The 18,829-nt window shown below is 41.6% G+C and overlaps 2 protein-coding genes across 3 annotated transcripts in view; one reads left to right on the forward strand and one right to left on the reverse strand.

The window, feature by feature from the left end:
* Myom1 (myomesin 1) overlaps positions 1 to 6,960 on the reverse strand; it is a 163,970-nt gene extending 157,010 nt beyond the window's left edge. Inside the window, exon 1 of the mRNA XM_029564280.1 lies at positions 6,689 to 6,960. The gene's annotated coding sequence lies outside the window, so the exon portion shown is untranslated. The remainder of the gene's footprint in view (positions 1 to 6,688) is intronic.
* A 157-nt stretch (positions 6,961 to 7,117) lies between these two features.
* LOC103735401 (myosin regulatory light polypeptide 9) lies at positions 7,118 to 17,791 on the forward strand. 2 transcript variants are annotated; one of them, XM_008834618.3, is made up of 4 exons: positions 7,118 to 7,261; positions 12,649 to 12,847; positions 13,159 to 13,320; positions 17,307 to 17,791. In XM_008834618.3, exons 2-4 carry the CDS (start codon positions 12,664 to 12,666, stop codon positions 17,477 to 17,479), a joined length of 519 nt encoding a protein of 172 aa, XP_008832840.1. In that variant the 5' UTR covers positions 7,118 to 7,261; positions 12,649 to 12,663; the 3' UTR covers positions 17,480 to 17,791. The 2 variants fall into 2 exon arrangements, with proteins under 2 accessions (XP_008832840.1, XP_008832839.1); XM_008834617.2 differs by lacking the exon at positions 7,118 to 7,261 and adding an exon at positions 11,532 to 11,634.
* The last annotated feature ends 1,038 nt before the right edge of the window (positions 17,792 to 18,829 follow it).

The following is an 18,829-nucleotide window of genomic DNA, read 5'->3' on the forward strand; positions in this document are numbered from 1 at the left end:
GCAGTCAGTGCTCTTAACTGCTGAGCCATCTCTCCAGCCCTGCCTCCAAATTCTTAAAGTATATAATCTTAACTAAGGTTTTATTGAGTACATATGACATATTTGGTATGCTGAAGGGCACTGGGAATACAAACAAAATAAGGCCCTCTTAGCAGGAAGTCCACCTTCACAGTTTTTTTTTTTCTTCAGGCAGTGAGTGTGTGGCACACAGGAAGACAGTGAAGACTGTCAACCTTGGGAAGGCCCCTCAGATGAACCTCTAGGTGCCTGGCCTCTCGTGGGTTATGAAGTAGCCTCAGATCAGTGGGTTGATGCTTTACTGACTTGGCACTTTGTGGTCAGCTAGGAAGGAAAGTATTCTGTGTGAAATGCTGACAAGATACATACTTGGGAAGTAACTTTCATCTGCCATTATTTCTCCATGGAAAGGAGAACTCAGTCAAAAGTCATAATGCACTTATAGGGACTTGGCAAAGTAGCTATTTTCCTAAAGTACTGATTTCAGTGGCATTAAGTCTTGCTGGAAAGTTCCACAAAGGACCACGGAATCTCTTTTTCTGGGAAAACAAAGAAATGAATAAATGTTGTGGTTTGGAAAAGGGCCCTCAATGTCTAACAGTTGAAGGGTTAGCTTCTACCTGTAATACTATCAGAAGTGTTGGAATCTTTGAGAGATGGGGACTGGTGGGAAGAAATCTAGTTACTGGAGGTGTGTCCTTGATGGGGATGTTGGGACCCGGCCCCCTCCTTTCTCTTTTTACCACCTAGACGCTATGAGACAATCAGGCCTCCTCTGTCATAGGATCCTGCTATGATGTACCACACTATTATGGGCACAAAGCACAAGGGCCAGAGACTATAGGCTGAAAAAAAGAAAATATGAGTCCAAATTAACCTTTTCTCCTCTAAAGTTGACTGTCTTAGGCATTTTGTTAAAATAACAGAAGGCTGACTAATATAGACAACACTTTAGGTAAATAGTCCCACTCCAAATTAACATCATCATTTTCATTAATAGACAGCATTTTTCACCAATCAATATGGCTTAGAGTCTTAAAACTCCTGTGTCAGATTCCTGTTCTCTCCTCTTATCTGCAATATGACCAGAGGCAGGTCATTGACCTTTCAAGGCTTCAGGTAAAGTTGTCTGTAAAACAGAGGTGACAGTGAGTACCTTGTAAGTATTGGTAATGAGAGGTAAGGTTAAAATACTTCAGCAAAAAGTCTGGCTCATAGGAAAGACTCAATAAATAATAATAATTTATTATCTTATTGTTCAAAATATCCACTGAAAGATTCTACTTAGCTGTCATAAAAGTAATAAAGAATACATTTACAAGTTGGGTGGAAAGCAAGTCAGATACACATAAAGTGAAGCCATGTGAAATCACTCAGTAGTTTTCAGTGTAATGGGATGTTAAACATGACATTTCTATCACCACAGGATTTTGGCAGATGTCCCAAGGTCTGAGAGCATTACTTATTAGAACAAATATTCAGGACATGCCATGAGATTGGGAAATCAATTTAGTCACCCTCAATTAATTATCTACTCCCAAAACTAGAAGATGCAAGATCAATCTCTAGATTCTAGAGAAACCAGCATCTAGGACTCTCTGGAAAGAAGTATTAGGGTGCTGCCTGTGTGAGGAGGGGTGCTCCTCACAGTGCTTTGATGACATCATTGCCCCACCTTCAAAAGTATGCTTCTGAAGTGTGACATCAGACTGATTAACTGTGGACAATCTGTCTTTAACTCCTACAGCTTAAAAAATTTTTTTTAGTTATTTTTATTTTATGTGTGAGTGTATTGCCTGTATGTAAGTGTTGTGCAATGCTCCTGGAGGTCCAAAAAAGAGCATCGAATTCCCCTGGAATTGGAGTTACAAATGTCCAGTTTGTTAGCCGTCATGTGGGTGCTGGGAATTGAACCCAGGTCCACTGCAAGAAGAGCTAGTCTCTGAACTACTGAGCCATCTCTCCAGCTCCATCCTATAGCTTTTATCATTTGCCTCTTACCCTTGATGGTTTGAAGTTTCACTGTGACGAGACTTGGTATAGATTTTAATTGATTAAATTTTAACTTTATTATTCGGAGTTCATGTTGATCTGAATAAAGATATTTTTGTTTGTTTTTTGAGACAGGGTCTCCCTGTAGCCATGTCTGGTCTAGAACTTGCTATGTAGATCAGGTTGGCCTCAACCTCCCAGAGCTCCACTTGCCTCTGTTTCTTGAATGCTGAGATTAAAGGCATACATTACCATGCCTAGCAGAATTTTTTTATATTAATTTTTAAATTTTCTTTATTTTGATTGTATGTGTATGAGTGTTTTGTCTTCATGTATGTAAGTGTACCCATGTCATAAAATGCCCATGGAGACCAGAAGACAGTGTTGGATCCCCTAGAACTAGAGTTACAAAGATGATTGTTAGCTGCCACGTGGGTGCTGGGAACCGAACCTGGGTCCTCTGTAAGAGAAGCCAGTGCTCTTAACCACCGAGCCATCTCCTCGGCCCTCTGAATGAAGATTTTTGATGCCTTTTCAATTCCAGAAAACTCTTATCCATTTTAGTATTTTTTCTATAAGTCCCAATTTATCTTATTTTGGGTTTCCTAGTCAACAAACATGGGATCTTAATGTATACTCCATAAACTCTTGACAGTTTTTATATCACTTTTTTGTGTGTTCATATATGTGCAAGTGCACTCAGATGTGGGTGTGGACACCAGAGGACAACCTTGAGTGTTGGTCTTCAGGTTAGTTTTCCCTGAGGCCATCTTTCACTGGCTCAGAACAGGCCAAATAGGCTAGGGTGGCTGGCCATCAAGCCCCAGGGATGAATCCATTTCTGCCTGCCCAGAGCTGGAATTAGAAGCACATGCCACCAAGCCAGGTTTCTTTGCTTGTTTGTTTTTTAACATGGGTTCAAGGGATCAAACAGACTCTCATGCTTGTAAGGCAAGTAATTTATCAACTGAACTATCTGCCCAGCCCCTATTTTCTTTTTAAAATTTATTACATTTACTTATTTTGTGAGTCTGTGTGTACATACACATTCCACAGCATGCATGAGATCAGCAGTCAATTTGCAGGAGGCAGTTCTTTCCTTCTACCATGTGGGTCCTGGGGATGAACTCAGGTCATCAAGCTTGGCAGCAAATATCTTTTCCTACTGAGCCATTTCACTGCTCCTCTATTTTCTCTCTGCCTCTTCATGCTATGTTTTGGGGAAGCCTTCACTACTATCTTATAATCACTTAGATGTCCCAAACAATAACTGTCATTTCCTTCTATAGCCACACCCTGACTCTCAAGAGGGTTTCTCCTCTGTCTTCCACACTTCAGTGACTGTGTTATTATCTGTCAGAATCCCTTCTTCTCCCAGGCTCTCCCTCTGCTCATGCTCCAGGCTATTCCTAGAGCAAAATCTAAATGGTACAGTTCTAATTTGCTTAATCCCATAATTAAAAGAAGTAGTAGTATATCATTGAACTTCAGAAACATGCTTAGAAATCACTTAGGATATGGCTCCCACTTACCCCATTGACTTCACATCACTACAATTTCTGAGCATACTTTACCTTCCATTCAAAGCACATTTTTGTGTGTTAAATGCCCACAATGTGGTACTTACTCTCCTGGGTGAACAAAATAAGTACAGTGTATAGTGTGTCAGAGGTGATACACTCAAGGGAAAGAATAAAGCAGGAAGGGAGGAGGGTGCTGGGGGTGAATGTGAAAGAGGTGGTGAACATCCAACAGAATAACCAAAAAGGCTTTCCTGAGATGGTGACATCTGAGCGAAGACGTGAAAGAGCTGAGGGAGCAGTGAAAACATCACAGAAAGAGCAAGGGAATCAGAGGGAACATCAAAAGTCTCAAGGTGGAAAAACACCTGACTTCTTCAAGAGCCATTAAGGTATCACCATGGCTGAGCAGATTTAGGAAGGCAGGATGTAGGAGATGAAGTCAGGGGATTTTCCAGGACAATAACTCACTGGGCCTCCAAAGCCGTTGTAAAGCATTTGGCTTTTACTCTGAGGTAAGACGTTGTGGGAAAGAGTCAATCAGAACAATGACATGATTTTTTTCTGTTTTAAAAGAATCTATCTTCTGTGAAGGAACAGACTTTAGTAGACAAGGCAAGGACACCTTTTTATGAGGTTATTGCAAAAATCCAGCCTTGAGATGAAAATAACTTGGACCAGAAAGGAGCAATAGGGGTGGTGAGACAATCAGACTCTGGACATATTTTGAAAGACTTAAACAAAAAGCTGCCATGGTAATCACTGCCAGGCCCTAGAGATACTTCTAGAAACTAGACAAAAACCCTCCCAGCACTGACTGAAAGGCTAGATGAGGGAATAAAAGAAAATGAAGGGGGCAAAGGTGAGTCAATTAAAAGGCAGAAAGATGGGGAAAGACAGGGAAAGCAGGTTGGGAGGTTAGTGTCTGAATATAAAGGTCTAGCTCCCTACCCGATCTCCTCATGGTGATGGCAGATGAATTTAGACACCTGAGTCTAGAGTACAAGGCACAGGCCCCGGCTACACACATACATGCTAAGAAACAATCCATGTTATAAGTATGTAAACCATGAAGATGACAGATGCACAGTAAATCATGAAATTAAAATAAAGATGTGCATAGTGTGCAGATGTACTGGGATTTGAATTTTCACCTCTTACATGTTCTTAAATATATCATCCTTCCAGATTTCTAAAAGCTAAAAACAACAAAAAAAAAAACCCTAAAAACCAAGAGGATGGATGAAGTCAACTAGGGAATGTTGACTGACACAAAGAGAACCAAGCCCTGAATCCCTGACTGTTCTGAAAACTTGGCAAAGGATACTGCAGAGGAAGAAGCCAGGAGAGCTGGCATTCTGGGAGCCAGAGAGGAAAGTGTTTCAAGGGCAAGACACTGATTACCCTATAGACTGAGAATTGGCCATGAGGACATACAGGTCATTGGTGACCTAGATGAATGCATATTCAGCGGAGTAGAAGGAGAAAGTGACTTACCATGTATTTAAGAGATAACTGGGAAGCTGGAGAGATAGCATTAAGAGCAGTTGCTGCTCTTTCAAAGGACCTGAGTTTGGTTCCCAGAACCCGCATGGTGGCTTACAACTGTCTGTAACTCTAGCTCCAGAGGATCTGATGCCCTCTTCCGGCCTCTGTTGGCACCTTTGTTCATGTCTCCCCAGGAATAGTGTCACACAAAAGAACAGACACATCAGAGTCAGAGGCCTCTGGTCTAGCCCTTACAATTTAACACCAGAACATTAGATGGGATAGAAGGATTTAGTTTCTCCACATTGGTTTACTAATCTGTGGAATGAACACACGAATGAACGAGTGAATGAGCGAAGCCGAACGGAGACCAAATTTTAGTCATTAGTCCGGCCCTTTGATCACCTCTGGACCATTGGGCATGCTGCTCCTGATGCCTGGAATGCTCTCTCTTTTCCTCCAGTAACTCCTAAAATCCGATCCGTTGCCCTCTGGGGACATCGTCCGCAAGTCCCCAGGTAAGTTTACTTCCTCCTCTGTTCCCTGTTCTTCACTGTAACACTGCACGCTTTCAGTTCCACCCCACAACCCAGTCCCAAAGGAAGCAACTGTTTTATTTTCAGAAAGGGCAAACCTTGCTGTTTCATACCTACCGACTGATTCGACAGGAGGAAAACGCCGCAATTATCTTACGCTAATTATGTCGCAACATGTTGCATTCAAACTAAAGGGGAACCTGAAACTGCCCGTTTCCTCATATCATCTTAAGGGGTTTGGTTTCCGTTTTCCCCTTGCTGGAGAGGAAGCCCCGGAAGACACTTGCTTTCCATGGTGGTAGGCCGCCACCCTGTGGAGGTGTCCGTCAGTGCAGGTGCACACACCGCATCCCAAGTAAAATTCCCAAGAACCCACAGCAGTGTGACTACTCAGCTCCCTAAATTTGCTGTCACAGCTTGACATCAGCTGTGTCCCCAACCTTCCTCGACAAAACTCACTTTGGACCCTGTTAAATCCACGACTTCCCAGGACCTGCGAATTAATACACATTTTAAATAGGAAATCTTCCGATTAAATCCCTCTGGGTATTGCTTTAGTGATTTTTCTTAACTACAAGTTTCACTTAAAGGTCTGAAAGCTGCTCTTGAAGATCTCAATTCAGCTAATTGGAGATTAAATACCCCATTATTTGTATTTTAAAGATTGATTCATATATCAGAGATATGGGAAATTTTGTTTCATTCATCTATAGAATTAGGACAATTTTCTCACCCTCAGTGACTACCTCTAAGTTAACTTTGTAATATATCATTGATTAATGGAATGAATGAATGCTCCTAAGTTCCTTGAAGAAAACAGCTGATCTTGATCTTATAAATATTTAACATATTATTCTGTATTATTTAAAACAACGTCTTCCTGTTTACAGTGAGTCAAGTGAGAGCCGGCTTTGAAGAGTCAACTTTAGAACCGTGCTGGTCATGCCATGATCATGGTCTGAGTGTTACTGCACCCAACTCCCTTGGGTAGCCGAGGTTACCCCAGCCAGGGAAAACACCATTAACGTTGTGGAGGCGGGACGAAGCCACAGACACTCAGAATCGATGAACTCTGGGCCAAAAAGACAGCAGGACCTTGAATGTCAGTCTTGTGTGAAAAGAGATTCTTCCTACCAGGATGACGAAAGCCTGGCCCGCTCAGGATTCGCGCGAGGCTCCCTCGCAGGCGCAGTCCAGCCTGCGGCGGCACCTAGCTTTGGGAGGCGGGACAAAGGCCAGTCACGTGGCCCGCAGCCTTGTCGGTGATTTCCCTACAAGGACTTGCGCCGACTGGCCCCGCCCCTCTCCGCGCCCTGGAATGCACGGAGAAGAAAGCCGCAGGGCAGACGCAACCACTGCTGGCGGGAAAGGGGGGAGGCAGGAACACAGTGCGAGAGGAGGCACGATAAACTCAAGTCAGCCATGAGGCTGAGGACGCCTCGACACTCAGCCGTGTGTGTTCTGAGTCTCCGCTCCGTCCTTCCCGCCCGCGCGCTGCATCAGTACTGCGCCTCCCCTAGCTGCCCCCGCGACTCCCCTCCCGTTAGGCTAGCCCGCAGTGTCAGCGGAGACAGGCGACCCGGCTTCCTTCCGGTTTGCTAGTGGAGGCCGGAAGTGGGGGTTCTAGGGCTGCCGCCGGGTTAGAAGCGCGCTGAGAGTGGCATTTTAAGCTTCGCCGAGGCGTTCCTGTTCTCACGGCTGTACAGGGTGAGTGGTGCCGGCGGCCGGGCGCGGGCTACCCATCCCGGGACGGCATCCCCGCGGGCGGCCATGTCCCGGAAGCCGGCCCCTGGGCAGCAGTGCCCCGCGGTCCGTGAGCAGAGCCCCAGCGTAGGCGATGGGGTCGGAAACCGGGGCCCGGAGCGGCGCAGACGCGAACTTTGTTCTGCTGCCCAAACTTGGAGCTTGGAAAATGTGGCTTAGGTCGCTGGGGAGCCCCGACATCGGAGCCGCACTCAGCTGACGCGGGGACTATGTTTAGTGCCTAACGTACCCTGCCCAGATTCGAGGGAGACTGCGCTAAAAGTGGAGCCTGGCCCGCCGCAGCTGTCTATGCAGCTGTGCGGCTGCGTTTAGGAAGAGCCCACACATGGAAGCTCGGCGTCCGGCCCTCCAATTAGAGCTGTTTGTTTGATAACTTGGACAAAGAAAAGATTGGGATTTCCTTCGCCCCCTGAGAGAAAGCCCCAAAATTCAAAACCCTGTGGGTGGAGACTATGAACAAGTCTCAAGAGGAGTGTTTTCTTTTAAAGTAGTGTGGTAGAAATGGAAAACGATACTACTAGTTATCTAGAGGCTTTTGGAACAGAAATTGGAGATGAAGAAAGTGAATGTTTACTAAAATTGATACTTGTTTTTGTGAGGCCCTTGGATGAGGGTGAACTAGAAAAGCATTTTATCTTTAAAAGCGAGGCTTGATTGACAAGTCAACCATGGCAACTGGTTGTCCATTTTTAAGTACCAAGAACTTTTGGGTGTGGCAGTCCAAGAGCTAAGCTTTCAACCGGAAGCTCGCTTAAAAAACTAAAACTTGGTTTTCGTTGGAAGGAAAACACCAAATTGAAAATGGGCTTTCAAAAACTGGATTAGCACCATAACAAACAGTAAAAAACTCCGTTTGAAAAACACTGTACTAATTCAGTGGGACAGATAGGATGTGGATTTCGAAATCAGGCCAAATACCCAAGTGCTAGAACACTATGAAGTTCTGAGATGGGAGTTTCTCAAAGGATAGATTTAACAGTTTTAAGAGAAAGTTTTCTCAGTTTGTGTTCTGTAAAAAATATCCTACATTTTGCATTTACTACCAATTTATAAATGCTAGCCCCTACTATTTTAGCTAAAACAAATTGCTTTTATTTTTGGTCATTTTGAGACAGGGGCTTCCTGTAGCCCCAGTTGGCCTGGAACTCACTATGTAGACCAGGCTGGCCTTAAACTCAGATCCACCTAACTTTGCCTCCCAAGTGCACATCTAGCATTACACATTCCTTTATGTATGGAGTAAGTCTTCATAGATTTCATAGACTTTTCTGTTTATTTTTCTTGATAGGGTCTTACACTGTAGCCCAGGCTGACCTGGAACTTAACTGTACAGCTCAGACTAGCCTGAAACTCAGTCTTCCTGCCTCAGCCACTGGAGTGTTGAGATTCCAGGCTCAACTATGAGCCACAACACCTAGCCTTACGGTTTTTAAAATCTCTAGATAGTTTTTATAGACCCTGTGTTTCTGAAGAATTTTGTAAAAGCTTCTGGTTCCCCTTGGTATGTGTAGACATCCTCTTTAAAGATTTCAGTCTACTTCCCCACCTCTTCAGCTAGTCTAACACCTTCCTTAAACATGATTTTCCTGCCTTGCTAAGCTGCTAAATGACGTGCTCTGTAGAAGGTTATTCTAAATCTCCCAGATCGTTAATGAATGTTTCCAAAGTGAGAATGCTCACAACCGGAGATCTTAGGTGATCTTCCCATCCATTCTAAATAAAGGATAGTTACAATGATTATGAAATATTTGCAGTTTTATTTTGCCCTAACTTTTTAACAGGAAAGTTATGTGCTTACACAAGGCTTGTTTGGGGTTAGAATAGATGGTGGATTAGAACCACAGCAAAGGGGACACTGCCAATAGAAGATTATCTCCTTGAAATCATAGTTCGGTTTTCTATTTGATTACCTCACTCATGTTTATTCCAACCATCTTTGTAGTTTGGTATGAAAAAAACCCCAACTTCTTACTGTGGCTGAGCTTTGTGTGACTGTAAGACTCCAGGTTTCTGTCTTGGGAGATAAACTCATAAATCAGAATCTCATCTCCTTGAAAAAGTTGAGGCCCAAGTAGTAACTTTAGCTCAACATTACATTATCACTTTTTGACAGAATTTTTTTTTTATTTTTCACCTTTGCGTGTGAGTGTATTGCCTTCGTATATGTAGTAAGTGCACCCATGTTGTGCAGTGCCCAGAGAGGTCAGAAAAAGGCGTCGGATCCCCTTGGAACTGGAGTTCCGGATGGTTGTTGGCTGCCATGTGGGTGCTAGGATTCAAATCTGGGTCCTCTGCAAGAGCAACCAGTGCTCTTAACTGCTGAGCCATCTCTCAAGCCCAGAATTAACTAATTGTTCGAATTAAGGTGAATATCTGACTCTTAATTCTAAAGGTATTTTATAACTTCCAAATGATAATGCATTTGGTTTTTCAGAGTCTCCTCTCCAGTGTTGTTACAAATATACAAAGAATTCTGAACTTACAGTATTTGGTTGTGTGTCACTTGATGAGTTATTTTCATTACTGTTTCATACATTGTTTTAACTTGAAAGTTGATCTCTGAAAAGCTGTGAGGCTCGTTCCATAAATTGAACCAATCATTGCATTTCTTTATGGTTGGCTCCCCAGAAATATTTTACACTCCTTTAAGATAGGGCATATAGGTGCTAATAACATTTGAATCACACTACTGTTCCTAATAAAGTTGATAGGATTTAAGCATTGAATGAGCTAAAGTTTTGTGAAGCTGTAGTCAGTGCTTACCAAAAGGCAAAAAAAAAAAAACTTTTCAAATGCATTTACAATTTTTAAGTGCATGATTTAAATAATGGGAAATTTATTTTAAATTGCATGTGTATTCTAACCCAAATTACACATTAAAAAAATTTTATTTTTATCTTTTTATATGTATGAGTGTATTGCCTGCATGTATGTAAGTGCACCCATGTCATGCATTGCCTGAGAAGGTCAGAAGAGGGCATCTGATTCCCTGGAACTGGAATTCCTGAAGATTGTTAGCTGCCATGTGGGTGCTAGAAATCTAACCCAGGTTCTCTGCAAGAACAGCCAGTGCTCTTAACCACTGAGCCAGCTCTCCAGCCTCCCAAGTTAAGCATTTTTAAGAGCAATTTTAGAGGAAAGCCGGGCGTGGTGGCGCATGCCTTTAATCCTAGCACTCAAGAGGCAGAGGCAGATGGGATTTCTGTGAGATCAAGGCAGCCTGGTCTCCATAGTGAGCTCCAGGCCAGTTGGGGCTATAGGGAGACCTTGTCTCAAGACCAAAAAACAAAACAAAACCCCTTAGTGAACCCCTACCAAATACCGTTGCATGGGATTTTGTAGATTAAAAAATCAAAAAAAAAAAAAAAAAATCAACTGTCAGCTATTTGATCTCTAATTCTCATCAGGTTTTTTTTTGTTGTTGTTATTCTTAACTGACATTTCTGTATCATTGGGGAAGACAATGTCATATAAAGCAGGCTATTTTTAAGGTGGCTTTTGGCTTGCAAAGGCATGCCATGCCTAAAAATACTAAAGAGATGCACACTAGTAGATAATGTGCCACTCACTGGATCAACCACTCACCCCAGGTTCTTGAGTACATTAAAGAGACAGAGTAACAATATACTTCCTAATTCCTTGTTTTTGAAACATTCCAAAGGAAAAATAACTTTATAGTAAATGAGACAGCCCCAAAATATATTACTGAGTGAAAACATGCATATACAAATGGCTTTAATAAGTTATAAAGAATAGCCTCCTGAAAGAGGATTAAAAGAAAATGGGAAATTCGAGAGGAATGTATGATTTCTGTGCTGTGTATAGTATATCTTTCCAAAAATGTCGACCGCATCTCCAGAAGTGCTGTATTAGATGGACTGCCGTTGTGACTACCCTTGATGGAATTTCCTACTAAAATCTGAAAAGAGATTTAGCTAAAAATAATGGAGCTTTTCTAAATCATAATTGAATTTAGTCTGGGTGATGTGGTATAATCAAGGAAAGAATGTAAGAAATAGATTTTTTTTTTTTTAACTCATAGGAAACATTCTAAGGGTCACTTTGGGTGCTGGAATCTAGGTAGCGGTTCATTCTTTGCAGTCCACAGATTTATTTTTAGACCAAGGGCATAGTGTTTTGCCACATCATAGCTAAATGTTGTTTTCAGAACGTAAGCTTTGAAGTTGTTATCTTGGTCAGAGAGTGAAATCAGTAGTGGCTATTTCAGTCCTTCCTGGAAGAATATAACTCAATACAGTGTCTCAGTTGCTGATCAGTTTTGCAGACTACTATCTCCACCTCAACTCCGAAGGATGGTATGGGAGAATTTTATTATCTATAACTATGGGACTTTTCAACTTCAAACACATTTTATAGTGTTTGAAAATTGAGTGTAAATTACCTTTTCATTTTATGTATTAGACATTCTTTTTAGCTTGAGTTTTACAGATAAATTTATTAGAAAGAAAATGTAGTTTCTATATATAACTTCTTAGGCTGGTCTTTAAACTAAATTTAAGATTTGTGCTCTGGTTTGTTTTGGAGGCCTTAGAATCAGGTCATTGAATAGTGCAGCTCTAGTGCACAGAACCTGTCTGTTCGGGGTACAGTGTCCAAAAGAATTCATTATTGGTGAATTAATTTCACTTTTTTATTGTTAGTTTTTCAGCAACGTGTTTCTTGAACTACTTTGAATCCAGAAGTGAGGGCACAATCTGAAATGTTAGTTGAATGTGGAATAACAACATTTGTCAGTAGTGATTAGGAGAGAGACCTGTTGTGTCAGTCATCTTCTTTCTTTGCCTTTCTATCTGCTAGAACAGGATAGCTAGTTTTGACAAGGCCATAGGAGGATAGGCCCTTTGAAGATAAGTCAGTATTTCTCAGCACCTCCATAGTGCTGATGTATAGAACTGGTACTGTTTCCCAGGTATACAAGCCAAGCCCCCTCCTCCATCTTTTATTTTCCTTTTTTGTTAGGCTCCATAGTAGTATGGAGGATGTGTAATCTTGTTGATGGTCCATCAGGTTTGATTCGATGTTGGTAGAATTTGAAATAAATTATTCTTTTATAATTTTTTGCAATTTTGAGAGTGAGTGAACTCAAAGCACCTCTCTCTCTCTCTCTCTCTCTCTCTCTCTCTCTCTCTCTCTCTTTTCTTGGGGAGAGATTTTTACCAAGGGATGTTACCCTGCTGCAGACATCACTGTCTGAGTAGCCTCAAGCATACAAAAAAGATTCAGTTTATTTTTGTTAATCGTTATTTTGATCATACTTAAGTAATCTTAGGTGTTGATTTTGTTTCCCTTGAATTCCCTTTCTAAATTAGGATTTAACCACCACCATGTCGAGCAAAAGGGCAAAGACCAAGACCACCAAGAAGCGCCCTCAGCGTGCAACATCCAATGTGTTCGCCATGTTTGACCAGTCGCAGATCCAGGAATTCAAAGAGGCCTTCAACATGATTGACCAGAACCGGGATGGCTTCATCGACAAGGAAGACTTGCACGACATGCTTGCTTCACTGGGTAATGCTCACTTTTAGTGTTAATATATGGGGTAGAATTTCCTTAATGTCTCTCATGAGTCTCCAAGCTGTATGGAGACAGTGAGTATGTTAAGATTCAGATTAATTTTGAAACAGTGTTTCCCACTGGCACCATCTCAGGATTGGGCTGGAGGACAGTGTGTGTGTTTGAGAGATTTTGATTATAAAAGCAGTGCTAATCTTCTAAATAGCAAACAGTACAAATGATCATCTTTCTTGCCAAAATGTTTGCCATGATTAATAGTTGATATGTTTCATAATGTGATTACAGTTATGACTTCTTTGTTATAGGGAAGAATCCAACTGATGACTACCTGGACGCCATGATGAATGAGGCTCCGGGCCCCATCAATTTCACCATGTTCCTCACCATGTTTGGGGAGAAGTTGAATGGCACAGATCCCGAAGATGTCATCAGAAATGCCTTCGCTTGCTTTGATGAAGAAGCAACTGGTAAGTCAGAGGTAGCCTTTGATTACAGAGTGATTGTTTTTTCACTTACATAACAACATACATAATAACTTAAAGTATGGAACGTCCTACTTTTTCTTTTGGTGGTTTTCTTTCTGAGTGCTCATGGCTCACTTTACCACCTCTCCCCTTAAATATTAGTCGTTTACAAAGGCTCATTGGCTGTTTGAAACCTCTTTGGGAAACTTATTTACTCGCTTACTAGAACGTTAGTTAACTGCCCAAGGTTTCACCTGCAGTATCTATTGAATAAGTAATTTTGACCAGAGCAATCTTATAAATTGCTATAGACCGTGGTATATTCCTGTGTGTGTTTGTGTTAATTTTAAAATCTTATTTGTATTTTTTGTGTGTATGAGTGCTTTGTCTGTATATATGTAAGTGTACCCCCGGAGGCAAGAAAAGGTCATCGGATCCCTTGGAACTGGAGAGATTTGTTGCTAGCCACCGTGGGTATGGGGGTGCTGGGAACTGAATTGAAAGAGCAGCAATTGCTCTTAACCTCTGAGCCATCATCTCTCCAGCTCCATCCTGTGTTTTCTTATCAGGCATCTCTGAATTCCAAAATTATTTACTTTCTTACCTAGTCTGTATTTTAAAATAAACCAAGTAGAGCTGAAATCAGACTACCTGGCTTCAGATTCCTCTTCTCTGTGTGATAATGATGTAATTTGGGGCGAGTAGCTTCACTAAGGTTCTGTTTTCTGATGAAGCAGAATAATATGACCTAGCTGGCCATGATGCACGTGCCTTTAATCCAGCACTTGGGAGGCCAAGGCAAGTAGATCTCTGTGAGATCAAGGCCACCCTGGTCTACATAGTGAGTACAGGCCCACTGTGGCTACAGGAAAACTCTCTCAAAAATAAAACCAGACAGTGATATAATAATATGACCTTTCTCATAAAGTATGTGAGGATTAAATGAGGAAATAAGATCATGGACTTAGTGTTTAGCATGCTGCCTGGCATATAATTGAGTCTGAGAAGAACGAAGTGTTTTGGGGTATGGTGCTGCATCCCGGTAGCTTGTAAGCCCATCACTCAGGAGGCTGAGGCACCAGAATCATGAGTTTGAAGCCATTCTGGGCTACCTAGTGACAAATGTATCTCATCAAATTACGGAAATGAACAGAAAGTGTTAACTACATGAATGTCTGGTCATTGGCAGAAGTAGAAGAGAAAACATGAGCATGTTTTTCAAGATTTCCAGTTTTTAGCAGAGCCAGTTGTTTAGAGAAAGAAGACAGTGCCCTTTGATTACCTGCATTACCTAGGTGCGTTTAAATGCTGGTGGTTGCCAGGGCCTGCTGATGTAACCATACTCTGCTCACTAGTTTTCAGTGGCTCCCCACAGTTTGGTTGCATGCTGACTTTTCACATGTATGGCCCTAAACTCTTTGGACATCCCCCTAACTTCCTTCTAATGATTTATTCATTTTTATTTGTTGTTTTGTTTTTTTGAGAGAGGGTCTCACTATGTAGCCCTGGCTGGCCTAAAACTTGCTGTGTAGATCAGTCTGGCCTCAGATGCATAGAGATCCACCTGACTGTCACGAGTGCTGGGATTAAAGGCCAGCACGCCTGGCAATTTATTTTTATGTTAATTATGTCTATTTGTGTGCTTCTGTGTGGGCATATACACGAGTGCAGGTGCCCATGGAGCCCAGAGACATCACATCCTCTGGATTTGAAGTTAACAGGCAGTTGTGAGCTGCTGGACATGGATACTAGGAACCAAATCCCAGTCCTTTGCAAAAACAGTACATTCTCTTAACTATTGAGCTGTCTCTCCAGCCCCCTAACTTCCTTCTAGACTGAATTAATGTGTTGTTGTGCAGCTCACACAAGGACTGGGGCTGAGTGTGGTGGTGCAGGCTTTTAATCCCAACACTTAGGAGGCAGAGGCAAGTGGATCTCTGTGAGTTCAAGGCTACCTGGTCTACATAGCAAGTCCCAGGTCAGTAAGGGCTATATAGTGAAACCGTGTATCACTAATACCACAAACACCCAACCCCTAAAAAAGAAAAGAAAAAAAAAAATATCTTAATTTGTTTTTGGAAAGAGTGGAGCAGAGACTTATGCACATCCCTCCCACTCCCGTATTGTACTGTGACCAAGCATAAACTTTTTTTACATTTATTTAGTCTGTGTGTGCACATGTATGTGCTAGAGTGGTATACCTGTGGAGGTCAGAGAACAATTTGCAGAAGTCAGGTCTCTTTCTACCATGTGGGGCTTAGGGATTGAATTTAGGTCATCAGGCTTGGGAGCAAGTGCCTTAACCTGCTGAGCCATTTTACTGGCCCAGGTATTACGTTTTAATGGAAGGGAATAAAACTATAAAAGAAAGAAAAGGGGCTGGAGAGATCAGCAGTTAAGAGCACTTGGTCTCTTGGAGGGGACTCGGTCTCTGTCTAGAACTTACATTAGATATCTCAAAACTGCCTGTTAACTCAATTGCAGAGAATTGGATGCCCTCTTCTAGCCCCCGCAGGCACCTGCACATACATGGTGCACATACGTATACTTAGGCACACACATGTAAAAAGTAAGCCTTAAAAAGAAAGAAAAGTATTTTTCATGCTCAACTCACTGGTCACATTTTGTTGTGTTTCTGTAGCTTTTTCTCTTGGCCCCTAGGAAAGCAAAAGGCCTTTCCAGCCTTTCTGTGCACCCAAGTTTGTCATCCGTATTAGTTAATGAGCTGCCAAGTAAGTAGGCTTCAGTTAAAGAGTTCTTTCTACACAACTTCAGTTCTAAGGTTTAAGGAATAACAATTTTTTAAAATCTATGATTGGAGTTTCTTTTCTGGTCTTGTCTTGTTCTTCAAACTTGGTTTACTGGAAATATATTATCAGTATATGACGCTAATGCCACATACACAGAAATTTTCAGTTTTGTCTTTTTTATGAATTTCTAAGCTCTCCTTCAATTATTTTTCACCCATAGTATGTTGAGGGTTCTTAATTGTTTTGCATACAAGTTACTGGGGCACCCTTTAAAATGACCAGCATTAGATAAGGAATCAGAGGTGGCACTGAGCTTTTGTTTTATTAGTAATTGTATTCTTTTGGAGGCAGGTTTCATGAAAACCCTTGGTATCAAAAGTCTAGAACCAAAGGCATGCTTTTTGGCTCACCAATTCACACTCCAGCTGCCTAGCACAGTGTCAGTGCCATATAGTTGGCACGCAGTTACTCCAAATTTTGTGTCTTATGAGCCTGCCCAGATTATCACATATGAATGAAAACTAACAGCCTCATTTTAGGCAGGGGTGGTGGCACATACTGTAATCCTAGGACTTGAGGAGGAAGAGGCCAGTTTGGGCTCCATTGTGAGGCCCTGTCTCTAAAACCAAGCAATCTCATTTTACATGTGAGAAAACCAGTCAGAGGTACAGTGAAATGCCTGAATAACATTGAATAACATGGCTGGTTAAAATTAGGCCTCGGACCAGGCTTGGTGATGCACGCCTTTAGTCCTGGCGCAGGCAGAGGCTGGTGGATCTCTGTGAGATCAAGGTCCGCCTGGTCTATATAGTGAGTTCCAGGATAGCTGGGGCTACAGGGAGACCCTGTCTCAAAAAGACCAAAAAAAAAAAAAAAACCCTAGGCCTCGGGATTCTTTCCGTTCAAATGTGATTGACGTTTATGGTGTGGAAGTGATTTAATGTGGCGAGTAACTGCTCTTGGCTTGTGTGACCATTCCTGCTGCTTTAAAGAACCGTGGAGCTGCTTCTTGTATCATACTTTATTTCTTCTTTAAGCCTTGGCTCAGTCTCCCCTCCTTTCAGAAAGATGTGAAGCAGACAGGCAGAGTAATGCCATTAAGCAGCCAGGAATTCTAGGCGTCTGTGAGGGTTGCCCTTGGCATACTTATTTTCTGGACATGTAGAAGGTGCACGCCAGTAGAGCTTGGTCAGTCCTTAGCATGGTAGGCATTCTGATCCTCAGTTCTTTATTCTCCAGGCACCATCCAGGAGGATTACCTGAGAGAGCTGCTGACCACCATGGGCGATCGGTTTACAGATGAGGAAGTGGATGAGCTCTACCGAGAAGCCCCCATTGACAAAAAGGGGAATTTCAACTACATCGAGTTCACACGCATCCTCAAACACGGGGCAAAGGACAAAGACGACTGAAAGAACTTCAAATTCCAGCCAAACGTTCCTTGTTGCCACTTGGGTAGTTCTTGCAGAACCTGTTGCATGCTCTCTGCATTTTACAGCTTTTTGCCTTTCTTGTTTTGTATTTATTCTCAGCCATTTGGGCTTATGTATCTTTATAATCAGAGTGGAAATGGGACTTTTTGTCATTTTCAGAATAGAAAATAAGGTAATTTAACCTACAACTGGTCTTGTCCCTCCCTAACTACAGCCACAGAGTCAGTATATTTTTTCAGAGAAAGTTATTCACTCAATTTTTTCTGAACAATTAAACTTTATGATAAAATACTTAGTTGTTTAAACTTCTTCTCTACCACCTGACTGATAATTTTACTTGCGTCAAAGAAATTCCTATCAGACATTGCTTGTATTTCTTCCAGGTTTTTGTTTTGTTTTGTTTCTAAAGCAATCCTGGTCTCCTTTACTCTTACTCATTTCTCCCCTTCCCAAGGCAATTTAGTTTTAACTACCTTAGTCGGGTTTCCTGTACTTTTGTACTTCCATTTTGTAAATAACTTCCTGCAGAATGTGTGTGTGTGTATGTGTACATATGTATGTATGTATGTACATGTGTGCTTGTGTGTGTGTGTGTATAGATGATAGATAGATAGATAGATAGATAGATACCACTTTAGTAGCTTTAAGTCTATAAATTTTGATACACTTGCTTTATCTGTTCCCACTTTAAACTTTTATGCATTATTTCCTGCAACTTAAAATTAGACCAGGTCACTGAATATACTAATTTTCATTTGTCCATTCAGAAACAATTTCAGGTCTAAAGGTTCTGTGGAATGCTTTTACCAAAAGGACAAATCTCCGTGTTGTATTTTCAACTGCTGGAAATACAACACAGTAGTTTTCATTATATAGAGTTTTTCTTTATTATAGCAACCCCTATTGAAAGACAGTGTTTGATTATGCAGAGATTCATCATGAGTCCGTGTATGAATTTTAGACATTCCTGACCTACCCACAATCAAAACAGCTGTAGCTGCATGCCTGGGAAAGTGAGGTCATTGTTTCAATACTAAAAATAACCTATGGTATTCCTATTACAGAGCTAATCAGGAAATGAAAGGCATTATTCTGTTTAGGCTTCTGAAGTCTCAAAAATTTCTGTTTAAAAAGTTTTGAAACATATGTTGGGAGTTTCTTCAGAAGAGTGGCGATTATTGTGATAACTTTATGCCTCTGTTAACAAGACTGTCCTTAAGGAAACCATTACCTCATTTAATAAACAATTACTGAATTCCTTTGGGCAGCAGGTCTTATACTCAGTAGGATAGAGGAGCTAATCTCTCTAATCCAGAAAGGCCAGTGACG

The sequence above is a fragment of the Nannospalax galili genome, unplaced genomic scaffold (genome assembly GCF_000622305.1).
Source record: "Nannospalax galili isolate Female #2095 unplaced genomic scaffold, S.galili_v1.0 scaffold155, whole genome shotgun sequence".
NCBI lineage: Eukaryota > Metazoa > Chordata > Mammalia > Rodentia > Spalacidae > Nannospalax > Nannospalax galili.